Source organism: Scleropages formosus, chromosome 24, assembly GCF_900964775.1.
Source record: "Scleropages formosus chromosome 24, fSclFor1.1, whole genome shotgun sequence".
Taxonomy (NCBI): Eukaryota; Metazoa; Chordata; class Actinopteri; order Osteoglossiformes; family Osteoglossidae; genus Scleropages; species Scleropages formosus.
Genome location: NC_041829.1, coordinates 15,701,177 through 15,727,634, shown reverse-complemented (window position 1 = coordinate 15,727,634; position 26,458 = coordinate 15,701,177). Strand labels below are relative to the sequence as shown.

The 26,458-nt window shown below is 48.1% G+C and overlaps 1 protein-coding gene across 2 annotated transcripts; it reads left to right on the top strand.

Annotated features, from left to right (window-relative positions):
- Positions 1-1,916: 1,916 nt before the first annotated feature.
- LOC108939508 (serine protease HTRA1B-like) lies at positions 1,917-26,369 on the top strand. 2 transcript variants are annotated; one of them, XM_029248853.1, is made up of 9 exons: positions 1,917-2,576; positions 9,840-9,939; positions 10,910-11,114; positions 23,086-23,280; positions 23,416-23,448; positions 24,312-24,426; positions 24,515-24,572; positions 24,710-24,805; positions 25,688-26,369. In XM_029248853.1, exons 1-9 carry the CDS (start codon positions 2,147-2,149, stop codon positions 25,854-25,856), a joined length of 1,401 nt encoding a protein of 466 aa, XP_029104686.1. In that variant the 5' UTR covers positions 1,917-2,146; the 3' UTR covers positions 25,857-26,369. The 2 variants fall into 2 exon arrangements, with proteins under 2 accessions (XP_029104686.1, XP_029104685.1); XM_029248852.1 differs by having other exon boundaries at positions 23,086-23,448.
- The last annotated feature ends 89 nt before the right edge of the window (positions 26,370-26,458 follow it).

The window sequence follows — 26,458 nt, the reverse complement described above, 5'->3', positions numbered from 1 at the left end:
TAACTGGGCAACACAGGGCACAAGGCTGGAGGGGGAGGGGATGCACCCTGGATGGGATGCCAGTCCCTCGCACGGCACCCCAAGCAGGACTCGAACCCCAGACCCACCGGAGAGCAGGACCCAGTCCAACCCACTGCGCCCCTCTATATATAAAAAAATTTAAAAACTGTCAATTTAAACACAGACTGCTTTGCACCAGAGTGTTGCCAGCACTAAGGACTATACACCTACGTATTGTGCAGTTGCTGAGATGTTGTAGTAGATAACATTTTATTATCCATGTACATTTGCGTGTGCATGGAATTGGATGCGGTGGATTATCAGACATAGAACAGCATTCAAATAATGGAGGAAGTATAAAGGGTTTGAGGGAAATTAAATGAACGCTAATTTTAATAGTACTATTGTTTATAGGAATGTGTGTGTGGCACATCAGCACAGAGATGGAAATAGCAGCAGGGCTAAATATAAATAGGTGTAAATGGTGACACTAATTCGGAGCCCGTACTTGTCGGCTAGTGTAGCGTAGTGGTTAGAGACCTACATTTGTAACCAACACATCGTAGGTCCAAGTCTCAGGAATTGCCTTTTGATTCTTAATTTCTTAAGCAAAAAAAACGCAGTAACAAAAGCGGTTAATGTGCACAATGTGTATGATGAGTTGGATGTACAATAAAGTAAACTATTTTTTTTTTTTTTTAAGGTGTGAACTTGGTCCAGGCTCCTTCTGCCTTCGCTCTGGCATTGCAGCAGCATGCCTGGTCCGGGAGGAGGGACCCTGAACTTGTCCAAGAACAACATCTCACCACAGTGCTGGAAGCTTGCTGGATGCTCAGCTTATTGCTCTGACCACTTGCTGTAGGGGTTCACCTTCATCTCCCTTATAAACTGTTTCGATGGGGTTGGAAAATGACTGTGTGGATGGTTACAATCTGACAACTGCGGTGTCCTCTGGTGTACAAGTAATTATTAACTAAAATGCTCCTTTAGTCATAGCTTCCGTGAGCTTCAGTCTCCGTCAGATGATTTCTTATTTCCGAAGCCTCTTAATTTTTGTAGGCCGCCACAGAAGGAGCTGGACTGGCTGCGGGGAGGTCCATCGAAAACAGATTTATTTACGTTTCACAGCTTCCTTGATAAGATCTTAACCCGAAAAGAACTAACAACCTTTGAATAAAGAGGAACAGGTTTAAGCACTTAATCACGTCAACATCCTGCAAAAAACATGCATTAAGTTCACAGTTAATAAGCTCCAGATGGAATTTCCATTGCAGTCCAATAAAAATGAAATTATTAGGATAGGTTACCAGTTCAGCTCATGTGAAAAGTAACTGTAGGGATTTAATACTTATTTTGTGATGTACCAGTGCTACAAATGCCTGTTTATATGTATAGACATGACAACACATACAATGTATTTACATAACTTTGGACAAACCTTGACTTTTTACTGTCAGTTTGGACTCAGGACAACCAGTACATAGTGGACTGTATTTTATTTTGTTTACAGGGGTAAACAGACTGATACCATATAGTATCACAGTGGTTAGAGTTTCTTCTTTAAACCCAAAGGTTTAAAGTTATCTTTGGCTGTAGTAGCCTTGAGCAAGGTACTTACACTAAATTGTTGCTATGAAATAACACAGTTGTATATAGACTATTAGTGTAAGTCAGTTTGGAGAAAAGCATTAGAAGATAAACGCAAACGTTCCCACGCCGCTCATCTTCTGCGCGCCAGTGTGTCCCCGTAGCGCCACTTCGAGCAGGTTCCAGGAGGCGTGGCCTGTCAGACCCCGCTCCCGAGCAAACGTCACACGATTCCGCCAATCGCAGCGCTTGTTTATGTTGCTCCGCGGAGCGCGTGCGGCGGCCACTCTTTTATAAACGTGCTGAGGGGAGCGGCGCGCGGCGGCGCGTCCTCGCGGAGCGGTGTGAGGCGGAGAGGGCGCTTGCGACTCGGCGGTTTTTTTTTTACAGCGGCAATTATATTAATTGTGCATTTATTTGGTATTGTTTTAATAAACCGTGTTAATTTCTCTTTTCCGCCTCCTAGTAGACGCTGGAACTTCAGTAGTAAATCTACGCCGCGCGTTATTTTATATTTCGAGTGCTTTTTTTTTTGTGCTTCGCCGGTCGCGTTCCAATCATGTTCTGGCGCGTTTTCTGCGCGGGGCTCCTTCTGGCGCCCCTCTTCTCCGAGGCCGCGGTGCCCGGCTGTGCGGAGCGCTGTGACAAGGCGCTCTGCCCGCCGATACCCGCGGACTGCCTGGCCGGGGACGTGCTCGACCGTTGCGACTGCTGCCCGGTGTGCGCGTCCGGCGAGGGCGAGCCGTGCGCGCGCCCGGGCGACTGCGCGGACGGCATGCGCTGCTCCGTGCAGAATGGGGTCGGCTACTCCTCCACCGTCAGGAAGCGGGCCAAGGCCGGCGTGTGCGTGTGCAAGAGCCCCGATCCCGTGTGCGGCAGCGACGGCGTCTCGTACCGGAACATCTGCGAGCTCAAGAGGGTCGTTCAGCGCGCGCAGGAGCTGCAGCAGCCGCCCGTCATCTTGATCCAGAGAGGAGCCTGCGGACAGGGTGCGTCGTGCGCCGTTATTATTCATATCATAATCGCAGTACTGAACTGATACGGTGAGAAGAGCCTGATGTTTAAATGGCTTAAATAGAAGTCACCCATACATCAGCCAGTTAATGATATTGTGTTACTGTGTGTTTGGGCGGGGTTTGATTTGTTTATTATAACTAGTTGAATTGTGGGTAAAAAGTAACAAGTGGATTCAACCACTAGGGCGATTTATGGGGGAACTAACGGGGTGACTGTGTTTGGAACCGTGTGGAAAAGAGAGTCTGGGGCTGCTAAGCAGGCTGGGAAGGCTGCAGGTCCTTGAGGAAATGGGCTCTTGGCACTTTGAGCATCATTTCCCTGTATTCTAAAACCTTTGCAATGGACCCTCTTTGTGTGTTATTTTCCGCCCCATCCGAGCCCAGCACGCCCCAATGTTATTGTTTTGGCCTTAAAGCGTTCAGTCTCTATACACTGTGTCTTTTTACTGATCTTGTGCAAATTGTTCTCCTCCAGAGGTGTAACTGTCTGTGCGGCGCTAGACGGCGGCTTCCTTTGCTTCACCGCCTCTGTCCTCATGGCACCTGGGTGTTCAGGAGTGTAGATGTGAAGCTGAAGCTCACATTCGTGACCATGAACGAAGACATGCTACTCTTCCCCTACCTTCCTTCCTCCGGTTGCATTTTATTAATATATACTGTATATCAAAACAGTACATATTTACAGCTCTTCCTGTCCCAGGTTCCAGGATGCCTCATGGTATTAATATTATTCCTTTGCTTTGCAGAGTTTTTTTTTTTTTTTTTTTTTTTTAGTGAAAGTGATTTTTGCTCATTTTGTCAGCTCAGTATTTCACTGGAGCAGTCCGGAATAAGTACTCTGATGGAGGCTACCACGGCAGTAGCGATGAGCGGGACTTGAACAACCTTCCGATTACATTTTCAATGCAGCGTTCGAGTCGGTGACACAGTAGCCTAAACACAAACTGCTTTCCTCGAACCTGTGTGCCGGAGTAGTCTGCGCTGGCTTTAGTGACCCACGGTCATTGCAGCGCCGCAGTGCTTTTTGCAAACTGACCTCGGATCTAAAAACGTACTTAAAAATATCTTTGGCTTCTAATTGTCAAAACTTCTTTTTATTAAGCTCGTTGGAATTCTGATCAGACTCAGGTGACATTTAATGTCCCAACACGGTTATGAAAAGTGTGCAGAGTGACCCAGGACCACACCGAGCCCAGTAACATTGTCAGCACGGTGTTCCTCGCTTGACGTTATCTGTGTCACGTGGAAAACAAATAATCCTCCGTAATTATAATTATGTAATTATAAAGAGATCAGATCAGGTTTGGCTGAGAACTGGAGATCTTTGCTCTGTTTGTGTTGGGGTCGAACGCTCGAAATGGCTTTGACTGGATGCCCGGTGTCTTGCGTACCCTCGAGCGCGGTTCGACCTGGGCACACCTGCCTTCCCTGCCAAGTTCTAAATGCTTGGAAAATATATTTTTTTCTTTTTTTCTGCCCTAATTATTAGTTGTTTGTTTTGGACCTGCATCACCAAACGGTTTTATTTTCAGTACGGTCTTTAAGTTACGGTCGCTCGGAAAGGCGTGTCTTGCAGGCCTTGTTCACCGGCCTGTGGACTTTCTCCGGTTTTGTCTGGCAATTTCTTGACATAATTGTAAAAGTCATAAATGTTTACATTTTTAATAAGTTATTTTGTTGCGGATGCATAGCCATTACCGGAACCACAGCAATGTGGGCGGTAGCGTTATAAATGTTTCTAGTCGGGTGCAGAGATCCTGTTTTCCTTGTTGCATATCTCGGATCTCAGAGAGGGAAAAAAAAAAAAAAAAAAAAAACCCAAACTTGTCAGAAACACAAAAGTCTTTATTGCTTCTTCTTTGGTGTTTTTATGAGTTTGTGAGTCTCAGATGACTCAAAATATGTCACTGTTCCTGGTCTCCTGCCACTTCACCTCCTGTAAACATCTGTCCCAGTTTCTGCTCCGAAACGTTCCCGGTCCGAGCCAGCTGGACTCCCCTCTGTTATTATTTTTTATTATTTCAGTCGGGTCGGAGCCTGTTGAACCCGCTCCAGCAGCTGCAGCGCACTACTGTGGCGCAAATAAACTTCAGTCGTCGGTGCCTTTGGCTGGAAGGCCGAGGTGTTTGGATGTGGAGGGAGAGGGATGAGGGGGAGACTCGAAGCTGCTGTGTCAGCCGTCGCCGGTCCGACCGCAGCTCGGGGAGTGAGTTTGGAGCCCAGACACAGCTGATCTTAGTTGTGCCGCATGGGTTTGAATTATTCTGCTATAGTAGCCGGCGCCGAAATGATAGAAAGATACTGCTTCCATACCCTCCCTTACCATGCAAACTGCACACGATCATCATAACCCAGCGCCCATCCACACCCATATGGTCCAGTTTGAGGTCCAGTGCATCTTTCCTTGTGTTTGGTGGTTATATCTCAGTCTGTTCAGATTGGAGCTGTACGCAGGACTTTTTCCACGGACCTTCCCGTAGGTCCAGGTGGAGCTGAGGACTCGGTAACATTCTGGTAGGTTCAGTAACACCCCTTTAGATGGATGGAGAGAGTGCTTTCGCTGTACGTTGTGTTTACCGAACGCGAGCGCTCTAAAATTAACGTCGTCTAAGCGCAACGTAGCATTGCCATGTTGCTTGAAGTTTCCAGCGTCCTGCGCCAGGGTGAGTTCCAGGAATATGCTGGCCGAAGCCAATATTTCAATTTTAAATGTGCCGTCTAAATCGGGTGATATACACTTCATTGAGCTCCAGGTCAGTGTCACGCTGACATTTAAACCTATCCGTCGTTTATTTTATTCATTATTATTATTGAGTCGACACTTTTCTTCAAAGCAGCTTTCAGTGTTGGGATTTTACTTAGTAACTTAACTGCTTAGGGTGATTCATTCATTTGTACAGCTGGGTAATTTTTTACTGCGTCACTGCAGGTACGTAGCTTGATCAGGGGAACTGCAGCATGAGGTGGGGTTCAAGCCTGTGACTTTCGCATTAGAAGGCAACTACGCTGACTGCTACGCCACCTACTGCCCTTAACCATGAATTTAGGATTATGTGATTTTTCTACACACGTCACAAGTTATCTCCTAGGCAGCGGTTGCTATCACACACGTGTCACTGTAAAATAATACAGCGCATCGTTTTGGATCCAATTTTAAAAACCTGCAGAACTAAATACTACCTTGGAACCAAGAGTCCTTCCTGACCAGTGAAATATTACGGTAATGTGTCCATGAAAAATGGCTTTGTGCCCTTCCTCTTCTCATAGACCATGCGCCTTTTCTGCTGCATTTCTTAAAAAAATAGCTGGAAGTGGTAAAAAAACAACATTATCACTTCCATGATCTTAATGCTGACTGTTTCCTGAACCACTAACACCCCCACCCCCACTTGGATTCAGCCTCGAATAGACAGTTTCAGCAACTTCTTGAGCGGATGTGTTACTGGCTGCTTGCATGAGGTCATGTGGGTGGTTTGAAAGGGTCCATACTGCCAGGATGGGCGGGGGTGTTGAAAGAGGTCCCAGCCCGACCAACATTAGCTTAATGCTGAGCATACGTCCGGCAGTCGGTCCAAGGTATACAGGTTCACGGCTCAGGGCCTTTGCCTCATTGCCCACTGCTGAGATGACTTTGGTGTGGCTCGCTAAATGAGGACTGGGAACATGTATAGGAGTCACAGATTGGGGGGTGGTGTGGGGGGGGAAACTGGGGCAAGTTATTGCAGCTTGCAGCTCAGTCCCAGCCCAAGTGCTCAAGCAAGGGAAGGGACGCTTCCGCTTGGAAAAACTCGTAAAACACCGGCGTCATCACCTCCTCAGCAAAAACTGCGGGCGGGAAGAGAGAAGAACTGTGGCGGGACTGCCGGGTGGACAGGTGATGGGGGGTGTGTCCATTCACTGAACTCACTCACTGTTGTTAACCACTTACCCTAAGGCAGGGTCACCATGGTCCAGAGCCTGTCCTAGGTTCGGCAGGGTATACCCTGGACGAGATGCCTGTCCATCGCAGGGTAATAACTGTAACCCCTTTTCTCGGATTCAGCAGTCTGTGTGTTTGGTTTATAACAATCTGGGTTGGTAAATGCCCCATCCGACCGAATGCAGGATTCGGTGAAATGAAACCCAGCCGCACGATGGGTGGCGTTGTCAGAAGGCCGCACGGAAGAGCGAAGGATGGAACCGTCCCGCTTGTCAGCAAAGTACCTCGTTCTCCCAACGTCAACATTTCGGTGTTTTCCCACAACTCCTCAGGCCTGTCTTTCAGTGATCAGACCTCCTCTAAAAATGTGTTTATGTTGGAGGGCTGCCCGACGGATGTTCCATTACCGGCTGCTGTCCTATTTTGGCCCCTAAATTGATATGATGTAAACAAAACCCTGACGCATTGTGGGAGCCGCAGAGCGCTACCAGTTTCCCTTGTACGCTCGTTCTCCAGGCTATACCGGGATCTGTTTTCACTTCCAGGTTGCCATGGATGTCTGAAAAGAAGTGTTATTTTTCTCTGTAACCTTCTGCAGCAATTCAGGTTCAGTACTTTCAAAAGAACAAGAGTTGAGCTTTGTTTTGGTCTTGAACAGCCAGCCATCAGGTTTCAGATCTACGGTCCTTAACCACATGCAGCTGCTTTTGGCTTGACAAGAAGCCATCAAAAAAGTGTTTGCTGTGGAATCTCTCCCCCCCCCCCCCCCCCCCGTTACTTTTCAAAACCTTTACCCATTTGCGTGAGCAAATGTCCTAGCGTTCCTCCCCGCTCTGTCTTTGTAGCGTCCCGTCACCGGTGAAACGGTTCTAAGTTTAAAAAGTGACACGTCATGGTCAAGGTCTAGGAGCAGTGCCAGCTCCCACTTTTCAGAGTACCGCTGATGCGTACCGGGCCTCGACTTTGTTTTTAAAGTCAGAAAAGCGCCAAGCCAGCCTAACGGCCAAACGGACGCTTCCTGGTGGACGAGCGTGATTTTCCAGTGCGGATCTACTGCACCGAATAGCTGTGGTGTCAGCTGTGTACAGTGTAATTTACCGGCATCGCTCTGCTGTGGTATGAAGCCACAAGCTGTTGGGGAATCTCCTGCTTAACACTCAGGTGCCGCTGGTGTCGGGATCAAGATATACAGCGGCACCTTGCAAATTAATTTTTGGTGATCCGGCATCAGGTAACGTTTACAAAACGCTTTTCTCCGGAAGTGACTTACAATTTTAAGGTTATAATCATTTCAAGCTTACAATTACTTGCCCATTGATACAGCAGAGTAATTTAGGGTAAGTACCTTGCTCAAGGCTACTGCAGGTAGAGGTGAGACTCATACCTGCAACCTTTGGATCTAAAGACAGTAGCTTTAACCGCTACGCTACCAGCTGTCCCTGCTACTAATGCTGATGAGATGAACGAGTGCGTGTTAAATGTTGGCTCTACGGGGGGCTGATCGCAACTGGGGGTCCAAGGGCTGGACAGAAGCTTAGCTCGTCTCACACAGCCTGTCCCTCCCATCCAGGATTCAGAGGGAACTTTATTCTTCCTGCCTTAACTCCATATATCACTGCCTCCTCTCTTCTCCTCCTACCCAACATGATCACTTACAAACTGGCGTCCAGCTGTCACCCGGTGTTCGCAGCAGGAGACCACCTTCCGCACCCCCCTACCCCCTGCAGCTGCAGCCAATTAAAACAGGCCCAGAATAACAACTGTCGAGTGCTTGCAAATGTGTCACCCCATCAAGGCTGGATGATTACATTAATTACAGGTTGTCGGCCAAGCAAGGAACGCTTAAGAGCTCCAGGATTGCATCTGCTAATGGCTCTTGTCCTGATTGACTTTGTGTGCGGCACCATACAGACAGCAGCCCGTTTCCAGGGGACGGTGGTTTCGTACTACAAACGAGCTTTTAATTATTTGTGTATTTGGTATTTTGTGGCCACCTTTATACCCTGTACCTATCTACAGTAGTCAATCAAAGCATTTTTATGACTACAGTAATTTAGGTTATTCTCATATTGTCCATGGTACTACAGCAGGGTACCTACTGGAGACTTGACCCTTCACCTTGAGTCCACGGTACTTGCTTTACTGCTTCTTCGCTTGATTTTAACATTGGGTAGCACGTTTTCATTGTGCGGTTGCTGGATACAGACTCAGGTGTGTCTTGGCTTCAGCTGGACTAAGGTTTGAGCAGGGACCACCATGACATCTGACTAAGAGGCTTCCCAGATTAAGGGACGCACGGGAGTAGCCCAGTCTGATGTATCGTCATGGCTTATACAAAATGTGCAAAAAATGTTTGTATTAATTTGTGAAGGGGTAGGATGTTGCTCGTTTTACGGGGACTTCAGTGGATAAATATTTTGGGCTGGACAAACTCAAGAGACTGGGTGGAATAACAAATGACTAAGGAGCAGGCATGGCCTTATTGCAGATGTTTTTATGCCCACAAATGTTGTGCAAACAAGGTTATGCAAGGTGAAGTGAAATGTTGCATGTTGGCACTTCTGAAAGGTCTGGTTCTGTGTTTGGTTTGGGTTTTTGAAACCTTGGTGTGGAGAAGTGTGCGTCTACTTGCTGTAATGGGAAACTGGTCCAATCCCGCACCACGAGTCCTGTCTTCTTCTATTTACTGCAGTCTTTTCTAACTTATTGTGAAGGGTCCCTCGCCTGGAAAGAAGGGTTTCCGTTACAGTAATAAACAAGAGAAGCAAATGAACCAATACAGAAAAACTCTCAAACTACAATGGTTTTCTTCAATTGGCCATGAAAAACATATTTAGGGAAAATGCATGCAATGATATACTCACCGTTTTAATATTTGAGTTTTTGATCCAAATGAAGGGTATCTGACGGGGGGGGGACTGGGATTCGAGCCTCACTTGGGGTTCCTTGCGACGAGCTGGCATCCTGTCGTGGATGTGTCCCCTCCCCCTTCAGCCCCACGCTCTGTGTTGCCGGGTAAGGTTCCGGTTTGCCAAGACCTTGCTTGGGACAATCGGTTGTTGACGATGGATGGATGGATGAAGGGTCTCTGTGCTGAAGACATTGGACTTTGATGTTAAGCAAAGGTAACAAGGCTGTTGTTTTCAGAGACTGTTATCCCCTGTAATCCTTCGTAATGACATTCCCACTGGAGCACACGCTACAAGATATTGCGGTTTCGCATCATCGCCGCATTCTCGTGTTGCGGTGCCTCCCTGATGTTCTTTGTGACAGCCGGAGCTCAACTTGTTATGGTCTTTGTTTCCTGTGTCCCTCAGGCCAAGAGAACCCAGACAGCCTCAGGCACCGGTACAACTTCATCGCCGACGTTGTGGAGAAGATTGCCCCAGCTGTGGTTCACATTGAACTTTATCGCAAGTAAGAGACCCACTGTAATATTTACATTTAGCTGACACTTTATTCCAAAATGACTTGCAGTGTTCATCTATTTGCGATCGTTTACCCATTTATACAGCTGGGTAATTTTACTGGAGGAATTTAGGGTACATACCTTGCTCAAGGGTACTACAGCCAGAGGTGAGATTGGAACCTGTGACCTTTGGGTCCAAAGGCAACAACCCCAACACTACCAACTGTCCTACAGTGTATGTACTTGTTCCAGGTCCAAGAGCGTCAGTGCCCAAGAACGGTCACGTTACATCACTGTCCAGCTGAGTTGACTGCACCAGTTAGGAATATGTGTACCACCGGCAGCATGTAAACTTTAATGCCGTTTTGCTGTCATCAAAAACCAGGGTGCTGCAAATAAGTGTGTTGATTCATGTTTACTCCCTTTAGGGCTTCATATAGGGTGTTATTTTGCATTTGTTGATTTATTTTATGCATTTGCCATGTGGCTCTTTAGAAATCCCCCGCAAAAATTCCTGTCGTGGATGTTTTCTCACAAGGATCATTGTTGATGTGTTAATTATTGCTTTGCTGGCTGTCCTCACACAGCTGTGCATGCAGTTGTGAAGAAGTCACAAATTGTTTGTGAGCTGAGTCTTATGTCTGGAGGGAGGGAAAAGGTTTGGCTCCTGTTCCTGGAAAAAACCTCAGGTTGTTCCCCTGAAGGAGACCTGTGACAGCTGCGTGTGGTGAGTGTGCACGCTGGTGCATGATTTGTGTTCGCTCCTTGTGGAGCTATAGAAGGCGCACGCCTTCCTCAGCAATCTGCAGAGAAGATCTTTGTCCCGAAATGACATTGGGGAGCAGTGGAACTGTCCCTCTCGGTGTGGGAAGTTTGGGGAAAATTCCTCCTTCACCTCAAACGCTACGGAAGCTATTTTGTCACGCTTCGTTTCTCAAGACCCGAATCTTCGGACTGCTTTCTGCCCTTCTCTCGCAGGACGCCATTTACCAAGCGGGAGGTGGCTGTGGCCAGCGGCTCTGGGTTCGTGGTCTCGGAGGACGGGCTCATCGTGACCAATGCCCACGTGGTGGCCAACAAGCACCGGGTCAAAGTGGAGCTGAAGAGCGGTGCCAACTTTGACGCCAAGATCAAAGACGTGGACGAGAAGGCCGATATCGCCCTCATCGAAATCGATGCCCCGGTAAGGTCTGCCTGCCGCCGACTCCCATGACCTTCCTGAACCCCCAAAATAAGGGCACACTTGTATTGCACTGTGAGAATTTATAAATTTATAAATTTCTAACATTGTAAGTTGCTTTGGAGAAAAAAACATCAGCGAAATGTGCAACATGTTTATTCAAGGAGTCTGCGCAGTGTCATTTTCTTAGACGATTAACAGAGTTATTAGTATAGACATATGAAATGACCTTGCAAAAACAGAGAAAAAAATTAGCTTGAGTATTTCATTATTGTCATGGTGAAATAAGCTGGCTTGAGCAGCAGACAGGTTAAAAGAGTTGTAAGTAATTTAAGGAGCTTAATTTAGCAGTGGAAAATACTTTTAATGAGGGCATAGTGAAACAGGGTGACTACAGAGGTCACATTTTTCACCCGGTTCCGACCCTTCGAAGGTCACGAGGTGCATTGCAGTGGCTGGCCGTGCCTGGCTCTTACGGGACAAGCAGGCGCTTGGGTAACAGTAGAGGCTCTGCATCAGCGTCACACAAGAGCAAATTTCCCTGCCAAATGTGTGTATGAGATCCCGGCCAGGTCCCGTGGAAGGGGAGATGGGGCTGGAAAGAGCAGCGGCATTCCTCTCTGCTGGGTGACCCACCCTTGGGGTGGGGGGTAGGAGTAGGGTAAAACCCAGCCATTAGTTTAATCGTTGAATGCAGCAATTAATAGGGCTCTTTAGTTTTCCACCATTAACCTTGAGCCCCCGGAGTGCCACGAGTGCTGATATGGAAATATATCTGAAGGGCGTGTTTATTTGGATGCAGAGGCGAGGAAACCTGGGGCTCGGCTCGACTGGGGTTGAGGGACGGGGTATTTGCGCTATAAACCCTTTTTCCTAGGGTTGCTCCGCATCTCCGCGTCTACACCCTCTCATTGGCTCCTCCCGGTCTGCTTTGTCACTCACCACCTTTCCCTCGCATTCAGCATGATGTAAGCGCTCCATTTCCTGCGGCATCGCACCCCAAGGGTCATGGGCATCATGGGCGCGTAGATCTTTCCAGCCCTGCACTGACGACAGACTTTCTGTAGCCCTACTATCGTTCAAACAATTGCAAGGAAGTATTAAACGGTCACGATTTTTCTTAGGCTTTCCCATTATTTGAATTTACTGATGGTTTACAAAACGCAAACCCATTACATGGTTTCCAAGTTAAAGTTTGGAAATTGAATGAGCGAAGATTATAGCAATCTTCAGGCTGAATTTAGATCCAAATGTGAGCGTACTTCCGGAACCCAGATATCACTAGTGCCTTTGTTGCACTTTGGTGCTCTGGAAACACCGGGCATCTGAGATGAATTGTGATTAGTAGGTGTGTTAGCGTAATGTGCACCGCAAGATCTCATTTTGCCTGCGAAGCAGCCTAAAGCTTTGAAATGATGGCTTTTTGGGTCGATACCCAACTGAGCCAGTGCTGACGACGGCTCTCATGAATGTGCTGCTGAACGTTCGAAGTTTTCTCATGGTTGATGTTGACAGATGTGGAGAAGACTTTGACTGGTGGCTTTTAACAGCTTTACATGGATGCTAGTGGAAGCAAAGTCTTCGTCGTGAAGGTGCATGGGGCCTACAGGAGAAAACCGCACCTTCACCACAGTATGCGTGGTACTCGGTGCGTCTTTGGGCACAGAGCTTATTTCTTTCACCGCTTGTGGAGGTGAGGCTAAGGGTGTTGTCGCAGGGCAGTGGAGAGGGTGAGACCTCAGTCTGGGTGTTTCCGCGAGACCGAGCTGATAAAGAGGGCCTTTCCGGCTTATTTTCAAAAAGGAAGGGATTTCCTGCTGACCGCTGAAGAGGAACTGATAAAAACCAAGTGGCGAATAACGTATTTAAAAAATAATAATGATGTGATTTATAATGCCAGACACGTTATTTTCCATTTATTAATTTAGCAGATGCTTTTCTGCGAAGCGACGTGCATCTCGGAGAACAATACAAAGAGCACGTTACATCAACAGCTGGAGAGATTTGGATGGAGACGCGTGATTCTAGAGTACAGTCCATTTGTTACATTCCACCACATGAACCAGCGTACATCACACGAGTAGCTGCATAAAGGCGTTTTATTGCTCAGACACGTGTTGATTGCTTTGCCTCTTTACTTGCGCATGATGGGGGTATAAGTTTCAAAGCGCAGAGAGACTTCCCCTGGAAGTCACAAACGTATCGAGAAGACGGTATCTGCAAAATTGACGTGCACGCTCTCATCCGATAAAGGGATGCCTTGAAACTTCCATATTTAGACTTTTATGTGCAGTTGAACCTCAGCAGCGCAGCTGTAGTCGTGCTTCGGTAACCTTAGGCTAAACACGGTCTAATCAAGGCATGTGTCTGGGGTACAAAAACATGCCCTTGCCTTGAGGTGATGCAAACCTGTGAAAGCTTCTCCGCCGTGACTCTGGACAGATGTTGGGGCTTGTTTGAACTTTTCAGCCCAGCTCTCACACACTGTAATCACTGAGCAGCAATCTTTAGGATGCCAACGTTTGTCCTTTACCACTGTGTTAACTGTTGCCGATACATGAAGTAAACAAAGTGATGGAACAAACTCCCCATATTCCTCAGAACTGCTGGATCCCTCCCAGTATTCACAAAGGGTATCCAGCCAATCTCTTTCAGGGTCATTTCTCTCCTGAGACATTTAATATTTGACTCTATATTTCTGTTTGAATGTCACTTATATAGGCAGTGAGACTAACAAGCTATATCCGCATAATCCTGTGTCTGTAATATAGATTTATTCATTTAGCTGATGCCGTTGTCCAAAGCGACACTATTAAGCTACCTACAATTATTTACCCATTTATACAGTTGGGTAACTATACTGGAGCAATTTAGGATAAGTACCTTGCTCAATGGTACTACAGTAGTAGGTGAGATTCAAACTTCCAAAGCGGCTCTAATCACTATTATCGAAAACTGAAATTGTTCTCTCATGACCAGACCTGGTTCGAGCTGAGCTGTAGCCACTGTTGTCTGGAGGGGTCGTATACGTGCGGGCTCCTAGTAGGCCTGCCCACCTTGTTAGTACCCTTGAACAAAGGCAATCCATTCTCCATGACCCTAAACCCTTGGGAACCGAACCCTGACACATGAAGATGCACGTAGAGCCGTGGACTGCTCTGTTCCTGACGGATCCGTCGCTTGGAGTTACGTGACCAATTCCAGCAAACCTTCTCGTTCGTTTGACTGACAGGCATGTGCTGTAACGCGGTGGGAAGCTCTGCGTGTCCCGAGCCGAGGTTTTGGCAGCGCAGCCGAGTGAACAGTCAACACCCTGTTTTAGTCCCTTTCGCAAACATCTTCTGGGCTTTAATCTCGTCTTGTCCGAGCGAGACTTGCCTTCTTTCGCCATGACGCACAGCAGGAGTCATCAGAAATAGGTTAGACTCTATTCAGTGTCTTGGTGCAGTCTTTATGATAACCCTCGATACGTTCATCATGTAAGGAGGACCAGACAACTGTGAATCTTTGTTCCAGTGATTGCTCTTGGTTTGGCGCCATGTGTCGTAGGGTAATCGATGTTATGGCACAGAAAATATGACAGCGGTCTTTCCTCCACCCCCCCACAAGGTGGCAGAAACATAGAGGTAAAGAAGGGATGTTTTCTTTGTATGTTGTAAGGCAATGAGTGCAATAAACTGAACCTTCAAGGTGTGTCCACAGGTCCTTGATGCAAAGTTCACAGAGCAATAGAGTGTCCTTTGGAAGAGTTCTTGTGTCCTGGTAACGGAGCCAGGCTCACATGGCCCAGGCAGTTACTTTCACTGACACTGTCTCACTTATCCGAGTCGTCCTCAAGGTAACGCATGGTTGGGGCAGAAGGACAATGCTCTAAGAGGACATGTGGTTTGGGAAGTTTTGGGCTTTTGGTTTTTTTTTTTTTTGGAATGGATTCTGAGTTTCGGATTCACACATGAGCTTGACTGGGTTTCCCAGTCCCAGCTTAGTACCTCAAAGTGCCAGGTCTCATTTGCTCACATGTGCTTATAGTCTTTTCTTGACAGGGTCATGGTGGTCCATTGGGTGGAAGGCCGGGTGAAGGGGTACCCCTTGGATAGGGTGACAATCAATCACAGGGTAGCTATACATGTAGTTTCATAGTATGGGCAATTTGGCGTCACCAGTCCACCTGAACTGCATGTCATTGAACTGTGGCTAGAAACCAGAGCACCCAAAGGAAGCCGACACAGGGAGAACATGTGAACTCCACGGAGAGTGAGCTTAATTCGAACCTACGCCCAAACAGCCCAAACTACCCGCTGCACCACTGTACCGCCCGTTCCAAGTTTCACTCTGGGATATTTGGCTTCACTTCAACCTCCAAACGAAGACCTCCTGAAGGCAGTAGGACTGACTTATTATGGTTTGTGTGATTCAGATAGCTAGTTAATAGTCCTCCACTGCGAAATACTCTAATTGGCTGAATTGGACTTTTTGGGAAAACTCTCACCTGGACTCCATTGTCTCTGCATGGACTGAATGTGGGGGAAAAAAAACATTTATTGTATGAATGCCGTAGAAAGGTGTTTCAGGAAGTAATGTTTATAGTAATTATAATTAATTACAATGGATATTTTTATCTATATTTCCTCTGAGAGCATGAAGTGTCCCCATTATAGTTTGAGATCTCTGTCCTGTGGTGATGAGGTAAGAGGTAATTTATGTATGAGTCTCATATGCTGGCGCAGTGGTGGTCAGCGATGGGAAACCAAAGAAGATGTCGGTCCGTTCCAAGCTGTTTGTCCCCACAAATCGCTCTGCTGAGCAGAATGTGACCACATTTAATATTCTGCACGAGAACAAGAAAAGAAACGCACATTCTGCAGTTTGAAAGGTTTCTCAGTCCGGAGGCGCTTGAGATCCTGCTGCTTCCTCGCGCTCGAATCATATGTTCCTGCGGCAAAGCCAGTCTGGAGGTGTTTACTGTTTTGTGGTCTCCAAGATCTCTCTGCACTGCCAACTGTCATGAAGAGGCCTGACAGCCCCCACCCCATCACCCCAACCAAGGCGGATTCTGCGGCTCCAGGAAAACCTATCCAGCCTGGTGGGGAGACTGATGTGGCACTTTGCCATTGTGCTCCGCGTGTCACTTCCTGTGCCGGTTTATTGCTCTGGGTATGTGCATTGCCCGAAAGTTCAAGTGTATCTGTATGCCTGATGTGCAATTATTCAGCTTCTCAGAGGGGGAGGGGAGGGGAGGGGGCCACTAGGGCACCAGTTAAATATAGGGGAGACAGTCTGGGCTACAGCTTTAGTTCATTTTCACGTGAACCCAGAGAACTCAGGAAAAAATTGACCGTGCTTTGGGTTCACAGTTGCTGAAGTTTTCCAAATGTTTTCTTTTATCCATTTCCCACCCAGAACTGACATCACCCGCAAAGTATGTGGACGTGAAAACGAGGTGTTTTGCCGCATTCTTCTGCTTACGTGTCCCTGGTTGTTCATTACTGTCTGGCGACAGAGGAGCGCTGCGAGCGGGGCGTGTGTGTTTGTCGAGTGGGGGGCTTCCGTAGGAGGAGCAGCGCTACCCGCAGTACAGGGTTGGGGCAGCTGGGGGGGGGGGGAAGGGGGGCACCGTGGAGACCAGACAGCGGTCAGGTGTGGGCTGGGGAGAGAGCCGGAGACGTGGGCCGACGAGCTCTGTGAGAAAACAGCCGTGCCGACTGAGGTGCATAATTTCCGGGCATGCGCCCAAGCCTCGGGAGAGGGGCTTTCCATGCGCATCCCACCTAGTAAATGTGGCCACGGGTGTAAGTGCCAATTTAAAAAAAAAAAAAAGGGAGGGGGAGAGTGAAAAGCACGCAACCTCCAAAGGTGAGCGAGTTGCTGATGGATGAGACTCTCAGTGGAAGTTTTTCTAATCGTTGAACATTTTGAGAAGGCAGCACGTGATGGTATGAAAATGCCAAAGAATGACTGGGTGGATAATACTTATTCAACAAAGTTAAGTTTTAAGAATTCTCTTTTCATGTCAAGTTTAAACAAGCCTTTTCTTTGACTTGCGTGACGAACACAACTGAACACATTTCCCGCGGTGCTTCGATTCGGAAACACGTCTCGGGCAGTGCATTTGGCAAACGGGCGAACAATTCCTACATATTTTGCCTTCATAAATGGAGCAATAAAATGTTGCCTTGGAGCAGCAGTACTGTGCTATTTAAGGGTACGCTTGCAAACGAACGTCCCAGGATGAGCCGTTCGATAATATCTCCGGTCCGTCAATGGATCCACCTTGTTCGAGTTACCCTGACCTGATACGGTAAAAATTAACACGCTATTTGAGTGGGTCAATCTGTGGTCTTCTGGCACCCTACAACAGTTCATGGATTCCAGGAAAAATAACATATGTAAGATGAATCGTCATAAACCAAAGGCGTAATTACTATTAGCTTTAGTGGAAGAATGTTGTATGCATTTCTCGGGCCTAAAGTTTACACCCATTTATGCTAAAATACCACCGAATCCCATTGAAATGGACACATCTATTTCAGCAGTTTACACTGGTTATGACACACTGTAACAAGGCAGTTTGCCGTAATTTATTATGCTGCTCTATGGGGTAATTTAACCTTTGATGCAAAAAAAGGAACAGTGACAAAGGAAGTCTATGAAAATAGTGTAAATGAATTTGGACTGATACAGTAAGTTGACATGGTGGCTGTGCAATTCAGTGCGGGTTCGAGCTCTGCTTAGTGTGCGTAGAGTTGGCACGTTGTCCCTGTGTTCGAATGGGTTTCCTCCCACAGTCCAAAGATGTGTTTCTGGAGAATCACTTTCTCTCAATTGCTCTGTGTGTGTGTGTGTGTGTATGTGTGTGTGTGTGTGTGTGTGTGTGTGTGTGTGTGTGTGTGTTTAACTATCTGCTATCATTAGAATTGTCCGATTTGGCAGGCTAGCCGTTGAGCAGCCACGGAAGTTCCTCTCCCACTTGAGCTCGGGGCCGTGTGGACACAGTTGACATAAAGTACGCCCCCCCCAACCCCCCCGCGAGCATCCTGGAGCCTCTCCAGAGAGAGGTTGGGAATAACAAACATCTCCCCACCTGACAGCTGGACAGAGGGACGCGTCTCAACGGGCCCCGGGGACAGGTGCAGCGTCAATCACCACCACAGCTCCCCACTCTGCCCCCCACAAGCCGAAGCGTTTTCACACACTTCAAACATTGCTGTGATTTTGCTCCCATTTCCCACTGATAAACAGGAAAGAGCATCTTTGGATCATCCCAGACTCTCTGGAACCATGCAGATAGTTTATATCTTGAATTTTCACCCACAACGCGAGACAAATAGTAAGATGACCATTTCTGTGTAAATCAGAGGTTATTAGAAGATCCCCTTAAAAACTGGTGAATGCAAAGGACTCCTTGTAGAAAAATGTCCAGAAATAAATTCGGCAGAAACTTTCGTACTGAAAATTCTTAACATAAAATTATGTCAATGATGGTAATATTTTAATTTAGCTTTTGTTTCTTTTAGTATTACTTTCAGAAGAAGACAGTACTTCACAGGCCCCTGGTGCCCATCAATGGACCCTCAAAGTGTCCGTTGACCCAAGTTAAGAACCCCGGATATGAAGTCTATCCATTGTCCATAACCGCTTGTCCTAAGCGGGGTCGCAGCTAGTCAGAACCTTACCTGGCACCACAAGGCCGAAGGGGGAGGGGAAACGCCTAGGATGGGGCACCAGTCCGCAACAAGGTACCCCAAGCAGGGCTCAAACCGCAGACCCAGCAGGCACTGGCTAAACCGACCGCATCGCCACGCCCCTACTGATGCATTTAACAGTTTGCACGGTACAGCGGAGCAATTCAGTTGACGGATCAAGGGTAGTAGACCATAGCTCCTCCAGGGACTTGAACCAGTGACCTTCTGGCTACAAGTCTGACCTTAATCATGACAGTACCTGCTGCCATTAAAGAGCCCCGTTCTGCCAGCATCTGCTGCCGAATGGAAACATGCCGCATTGGTTCTGGCTCCTTGGTCATTGATTCAAACCCAAGGACAGACGCAGTCGGGCTCGGTTACACAGCCCTGCATGACAATGGAAATGCAATACCGTGTAGCCTCTCCCAGAGCTAAAAATAAATGCTGACCGTCCCTGCGACACACGCAAGAAAACAAGCAAAGACCTAATACGGAAAGGAAGCCGAGTTTTTCCGTGTCTCGGGTTCTGTCGAAATGACCTTCCCCGTTCCGTGGCGTATTGCGCTTGGCGTGTTCTTGGCACGCGCGTCCCATGCGTGCCTGGTCGCTTTGCAGAGTATAGTAGTTTCCATTGGAAACTCGTGGTGGGGCCCCGTCTTGTGAGGTGCGTGTGATTGGTTGTAGATTATCATAACTGAGGTGTGATTGGATAACCGCTTTAGTGGGGGTTCGGGGTGGGATTGAATCACGCTACCTACCTTTGACACATCTGCGATGAGGGTGGAGATCACCGAGTGTCATCTACTGTCATAAAGCTCACATTAGCTTTGCATTTGGCCCACTGTAGAAATTGCAGTTATATTCTGTAAATAATATACTGCACGTAGTTATACCGTTATCAGCGGTTAGGTTAAATGCAAATAGTGCCGGTACAGCGAGGTGTAGAGAATGTTATTTGTGTTCTTCTCCATAACCAGTGGTGAGCGCTCCCTAAAACACACAGAAGACCACGTTGAAACATTTCATTCATTTAGCTGATGCTTTTCTCCAAACCGACTTATAATGTTAAAGTACTTACAATTATTTACCCATTTATACAGCTGGGTAATTTTTCCTGGAGTAACTTGGGGTAAGCGCCCTGCTCAAGGGTACTACAGCCAGAGGTAAGAATCAAACCTACAACCTCTGCAGCCAAAGGCAGCAGCTGTAACGGAGTGGGAGGGGGGAGCGGGGTGGGTGGGGGTGGGGGTGTTTGTGGTCCCTCAGTGGCGTATAATGCCTGGCTTTGTCCTTTGTGGCCTCAGTGACACATCCAAATTTCCAGTTCTCTGTGTATAATCGAGGCCTTTGTGTATCTTTCGTGATGCACCAAGACATGTAAATAGGCCTGTGAAATACCGCACCGCACTGAGCTACTTTTGTGTCCGAGCGCTTTGTTCATGGCCGGAGGAAGGGGTTGCGGATAGTTAAAAGGTCGCTTTCATTCCGCTGAAGTGCAGAAGCGTTGCACTGTCACTATTTGTTTTATTATTATCGTTTTAAATTTAATGGCGCATCCGTTAAAAAGACGGCCCTCGGACTAGTGGGGAAAAGTGATTTCAGATGGGATTTGCATGGGATGCCCACAATGCAAATGTAGGCCGTTCCTCCGTGTCTTACGTGCAAATGATTTCGTGTTCGTCATAAGAGTTCTCATTTTGAAGAGCCAAAAAAAAAAAAATCACATGAAATTATGACACCGCCGTATAATTACGCTGAATCGTGCTGGAATCGGTGACAAAATCCAGGGATTGAATTAAAAGGAAATTTCAATGTGCAATGATGAGAAAAGCACCTGCTTCGTTTCCGCTGCCCGTCAGCCTCCCCCCGTCGCCACTCGTCCACCTGACCTCATCTCTGGAACGCCACTATGTCCTACGCTTCCACCACATCTGTTTATCCGCTTAGCGCTGTGCAGCACAGGATGCTATTCCTGTGTCAGCTCTGGATTCCTCTGCCCCGGAGCCACCCCCACACCGTCACCCTCACCACCCCACACACCGTCTTGTTCTCTGTCTTCTATTAATAACAAGCTCTTCAGGAAGACAGGCTAAAGTCCAATCTCAACCCTGCACCCTGGTATGGGGTGGAAAGTAAAGCTAAATGTCTGGGATCATTGCTGCTGCTGCTGCTGCTGCTGCTATTCGCATCAGCACGTCTAGCGTCGGTGCCGGGTCGGTAGCCGGGGGCCGCGATGCCGGGTGTTTCGCCACACAAGCACGTCTCTGCTGTGTTCACAGAGGACTGGCAACAGGCGGCGCTTTGGTCCTTTTGTAGGACAGATTGGACATGTTGGACAAAGCCCCAGGACTCCATCCCACAAAAAGGCAGTAACAAACTTTTGATGATAGTGTTAAACCTCTTACAGTAGTTTAGCCAATGTATACAGCTGGGTAATTTTTACTGTATCAATCCAGAGTAAATGTCAAGGGTGCTACAGCTGGAGCAGGGCTTCAAACCTGGAACCGCCAAATCCAAAGGCAATGGCTTCAACCCGTACACCACCTGCCGGCCCTCTGACTTCGGTTGTGTGAAAACACAGATAGCACGGCACGCTCATAGGATGTGTTTTTCACACTGGTTCTTAGTCTGGCATCTATTTCAGGAGCTCTCATTACACTGTCATTGTAACCGTAACTCCGTCTTTACATTGACACGCAGCACATCGGCCGGATTTTTAACGGTTGGGGTGAAAAAGGCTCTGGGTCGGAGGAACACGTGGCCACGGTAAATGTGTTGGGACCCCGTGAAAGCGATACATAGAGGACCATCTATTTAGATGCAAACGTCAGGTTCTCCTTATGGCCCGATGGGCAGTTTTCCGCTCTCTGTCGTGCAGTTCGAACACCCGATAACTGACCCTGGTGGCATCCGGGAATAATGCGCTTAGATAGAATTAATATACAAAGGAACGTAAAAAGATGAACAAAAACATCTGAAGTGTTGCAAAGAAATACAATTAAATACCCAGCGAAAGGCAAAGACAGAAATGTGTACCAAACACAATTTCCAGGTCTGAAATGGTTTCATAGAATTTCTAAGCTCAGTTTTTCAAGGTGTAACCTCATTACAGTTATTTACTTAGCAGACACTTTTCTCCAAAGCGCCTTCCATTGGATACTATGTAGTGTTATGAGCCCACACACCTTATTCACCACGGTGACTTACACTGCTAGATAAACTACTTACACTGGGTCACTCATCCATACATCAGTGGAGCACACTCCCTCTGTCACTAACACACTATAAGGGAACCTGAACAGCATGTGTTTGGAATGTGGGAGGAAACCAGAGCACCCAGAGAAAACCCACACAGACACGGGTAGAACATGCAAACTCCATCCACACTGAGTGAGGAGCGAACTCGCGTCCTTTCGCGCCACCCAGGTGCTGTGAGACAGCAGTGCTACTCACTGTGGCACCGTGCCGCCCGTAAGCGCTCGTTAAGTGCTGTACGGTAAGCAGATCCAAACAGATTTGGGTGCTTTGCGACAGAATATAACGTAAGCGTAAACGTAAATCAATAGATAAAACGGGGGCAGAGTTACTGGCAGGACTCTGTTCCATCCATTAGCTTTGCGGAGCCTCGTGCCGAGCTAAAGATGCCGTCTTTGTGTCTGCTGGTCGATCGCACTGAGACCTGGATGGGAGCCTGTGCTATTAGTTGCTGAAATAGTGGGGCATGGGCAGAGGCAACAATGCCACCGTCCCCACACGTCTGGCATAAACGTCCTTTGGCTTCTAGGTTCAGTTTTCCTGCTGACCTCTTAGTCTCACCCAGCCTAAGGAATCGAACCTGCTAGATTTTGTGGCAAACACAGCAAAGTCAGTTTAGCAGCTGTTTCACTGCAGAATTTATTCGGATTACACTGAACGCTCTCCGGGGAGGCGCAGTGGGTTGTACCGGGTCCTGCTCTCTGGGTCCAGGGTTCGAGTCCCGCTTGGGGTGCCTTTCGACGGACTGGCGTCCCGTCCTGGGTGTGTCCCCTCCCCCTCCAGCCTTTCGCCCTGTGCTGCTGGGTTAGGCTCCGGCTCGCTGCGACCCCCTATGGGATAAGCGGTTTCAGATGGTGTGTGTATGTGTGTGTAAATGTTCTCCTGTTCTGTGGTTGTGGCCTTTATAAACCCAGTCACAGGTGTGTCTGCTGGATGGGAGGAAAGAGGCGTGGCTTTGCATACAGCCCTATCTCTGGGGGAAAGGTAGTGTGATGTTAGAGGGTAACCACCTGCTCCCTGCCATCTCCCTCCTCCAGATGAAGCTCCCTGTGCTGCTGCTGGGGCGCTCGGCGGACCTGCGGCCTGGAGAGTTTGTGGTGGCCATTGGTAGCCCATTCTCCCTGCAGAACACTGTCACCACGGGCATCGTGAGCACCACCCAGCGTGGGGGCAAAGAGCTGGGCCTGCGCAACTCTGATATGGACTACATTCAGACAGATGCCATCATCAATGTGAGTACTAAGCCGCCAGTCCCCATTATCAGTATGAGTACTACCCTGCCATGGTTCCCATGGTATTCTGGGGAAGTGACGCAGTGCCTTCTCTCCATGTGTGGTGCCATCTCTGATCTACTCGTTTTCTTTCAGTACGGCAATTCGGGAGGTCCACTGGTAAACCTGGTAAGAAGGACTTTTTATTATTTGAAAGCCGACATGAAAATTCCACAGGAAGTCGGTCAATGTACCAGGGACTAACGGGATGAGAAGACTCACGGGCTCTTGTAAAGAGAAAAAACTACTAACCTGCTATTCTTTAGTTAAGCAGCATGCTTGCCAAGAAGTATGTTCATATTTCTCTGATGCATCCCCCACCCTTATAATGTTAATCTACCTACAATTAATTACCTATTTATACTGCTTGTTAATTTTACTGGAGAAATTTAGGGTAAGTACCTTGCTCAAGGGTACTACAGCAAGAGGTGAGATTCAAATCTGCAACCTTTGGGTCCAAAGGCAGCAGCTTTAACCCCCAGGCTACCAGCACCATGTATCTGCCCCCCCCAGCTAAAAATAAAAGCTGACCTTCCCTGTTTCTTAGTAGGATCTTTTGCCTACAGTGTATTTTTTTATGATTATTGTAAATATCACTGGAAGGTCTTATTCTATTCCCTTCAGTGAACCACAGTGATTTTTTCAGAGAGGAAATATTTTAAGTACTGCTGAGAAGCATGTTGTTTGGTGAGCTTGAATGGGGGTGATATTGAAATGACATACACACATTGTCTGAAGCCGCTTGTCCCGAGGGGGTCGCGGTAAGGCTGGAGCGGGGAGGGGACACACCCAGGACGAGATGCCAATCCACCGTAAGGCACCCCAAGCAGGACTCGAACCCCAGACCCACACGAGAGCAGGCAGAGGCCACACCACCGCGCCCCTTGCTGATATTGAAATGATTGAAATGAAGCATAAAAACGACACATCGTACAGTATATACGCATGTTATCTGCTGGTTAAGATGCTAAGGGACTTCACGTGTGTCATAGGATGGCGAGGTGATCGGAATCAACACCCTGAAGGTGACGGCCGGCATCTCCTTCGCCATCCCCTCTGACAAGATCCGCCAGTTCCTGGCCGAGTCATACGACAGGCAGGCCAAAGGTGCCACGACCCTGATCCGGCATCAGTGAGGACGACGTATGGACCGCATACGTCGCCGCATGTTGACACCCTCTTTTCTCTTCTTCAGGAAAAACGGCTTCCAAGAAGAAGTACATTGGCGTACGGATGATGACTCTCACTCCAACGTAAGTGATAACTCTGCGTCCGGGTTCTCGCTTCTGCAAAATATGGCCCAGAATGACTTGGCGATGAGCGATAATGAAATCCAGCTGAGCGGTACGTCATTCTCACTGAATCCGTTGCCCGTTTTCCCTGCCTGAAGACTTGCCAAGGAGCTGAAGGAGCGGCAGAGAGACTTCCCAGATGTCACGTCCGGGGCATATGTCATCGAGGTCATTTCCAAAACGCCAGCTGAAGCGTGAGTACAGCCGAGCGCTCGGCAGAAGGAAGACTGGTGCAGCTGGACATGTTTTTACCGTTTTCTCAGGGGAAGTGGCTTTAGGTTCGTTCAGAGCATTTTCGCCGAGCCCATCCTCTTTGGGACGTGGAGATGGAGAGGGTACGGTCTGCTCTGCCCTCTCCCCCCACATGTGGGTATCAGCACGCCATTATGCTCTGACTTTACTAAACGTTCAAATTTCCATTTGGAAGCCGCAGTACGGCCTCGAGGCAGGCTTGGAGAGTTACCCCTTGCTTTTGGGTGGCTTTGTGGCCTCGCTGATGAAAGCATCGTGCGCTGAGATGACCGTTTGTGCCATTATGAAAATTACTAACTTTTTAAAATTCTGGAAACCACCACGGTGCGATTCCCAGTGCCTATTTTCACTGCCCTTTTTATGCAGACGTCAACGTTGCATTTCTGAGCTTGACCAAAAGGTTGGCTTTAATTAGACCTTCCGCAGAGGTCCCACACAAAAGACTAGAGAAGATGAAAGTTCCCTTAATCTCACTGTCCTGCATTTCATCAGGGTAGGATCACTGCTTCTAACACAGGGCCTTCATCCTAACCCCAAGACCAGGTTCTAGAAGCTCCGCTCTCTGCATGATGTTACTCCAACCAGACACTGAATAACAGGGTACTATTCACCGTCTTCGTCGATCAAGCCGAATTCCCCCGTGTAAGTTGGTGGTTGACGGAGAAATGAAAAGGATGAGAGACTGTGGGGTTTCATGACTGGATTTGAGGTCCTCTGCTGAAAAAGTGGCTGAGGAGTCACTCTCAGGGCAGCACTTGCACATCAAGTACAACGCCTGCTCACTTGTGCCACCCTGTCTGCCCCCCCTCCTCGCTTTTGAGCAGTGCGGGTCTGATGGAGAGTGATGTCATCATTTCCATCAACGGCCAGCCCATCACCTCTGCCAGTGATGTGAGCAGCGCCATCAAGAAGGATGACACCCTGCAGCTGGTGGTGCGGCGCGGCAACGAGGACATCATCCTCACCGTCGTCCCCGAGGAGATCGACCCTTGACCCACCCATCCACCCACCCACCCCCGCGCCTGCCACGAGCTGGTTCTCCGTGTTCGTCCATGGACGTCTGTGGGGGCGGGCACCTCCGGAGCCGCTCCCGCCCTAGATCCTCTGTCCAATAGGCTTCGTTCATTGCGGTCGGAAAAGCCGAAAGCGCCTCCGGGAACGGAACCGTTCTGTGCGACGGCGTCGCAGCGTATTGTACTCAGCTACCTGTGCGCGATCCTTCCCTCGCGTACGACATTATCGCTCTCTCCTCTCCTCCGTTTGCTTGAGCGCTGTTTCGTAACTCTTCTCCGTGTTTTCTTTCCTTAGTGTTCATCCCGTTCTTATTGCTCGCAGGACTCCACCGCCAGTCCGTCAAGTGGAGACGCAGAGAGGAGTGGGGATCGCAGGATACTGTCGTGTTTTTTTTTTTAAGTCCTTTTATTGTCATGTTTGTTTGTTTGTTTTTGTTTCCGTTTAAACGACATCTACACGAAAGGGGAATAAAAGTATTTCGTTGTCTTTTTTTCCCGAGCTTTTGGATATTTTATTTTTGACGTGGTGAAAACAGTACTCGCGAACACACGCTGTACCGCTATTCCCATGTTTCCCGCGAC

Bases quoted from the DNA above. Each gene is read 5' to 3' on its own strand.
- LOC108939508 (XM_029248852.1), top strand. From the start codon at position 2,147: ATGTTCTGGCGCGTTTTCTGCGCGGGGCTCCTTCTGGCGCCCCTCTTC. The intron at 2,577-9,839 runs GTGCGTCGTGCG...TGTGTCCCTCAG, and splicing joins GAGAGGAGCCTGCGGACAGG to GCCAAGAGAACCCAGACAGC. The intron at 9,940-10,909 runs GTAAGAGACCCA...CTTCTCTCGCAG, and splicing joins CACATTGAACTTTATCGCAA to GACGCCATTTACCAAGCGGG.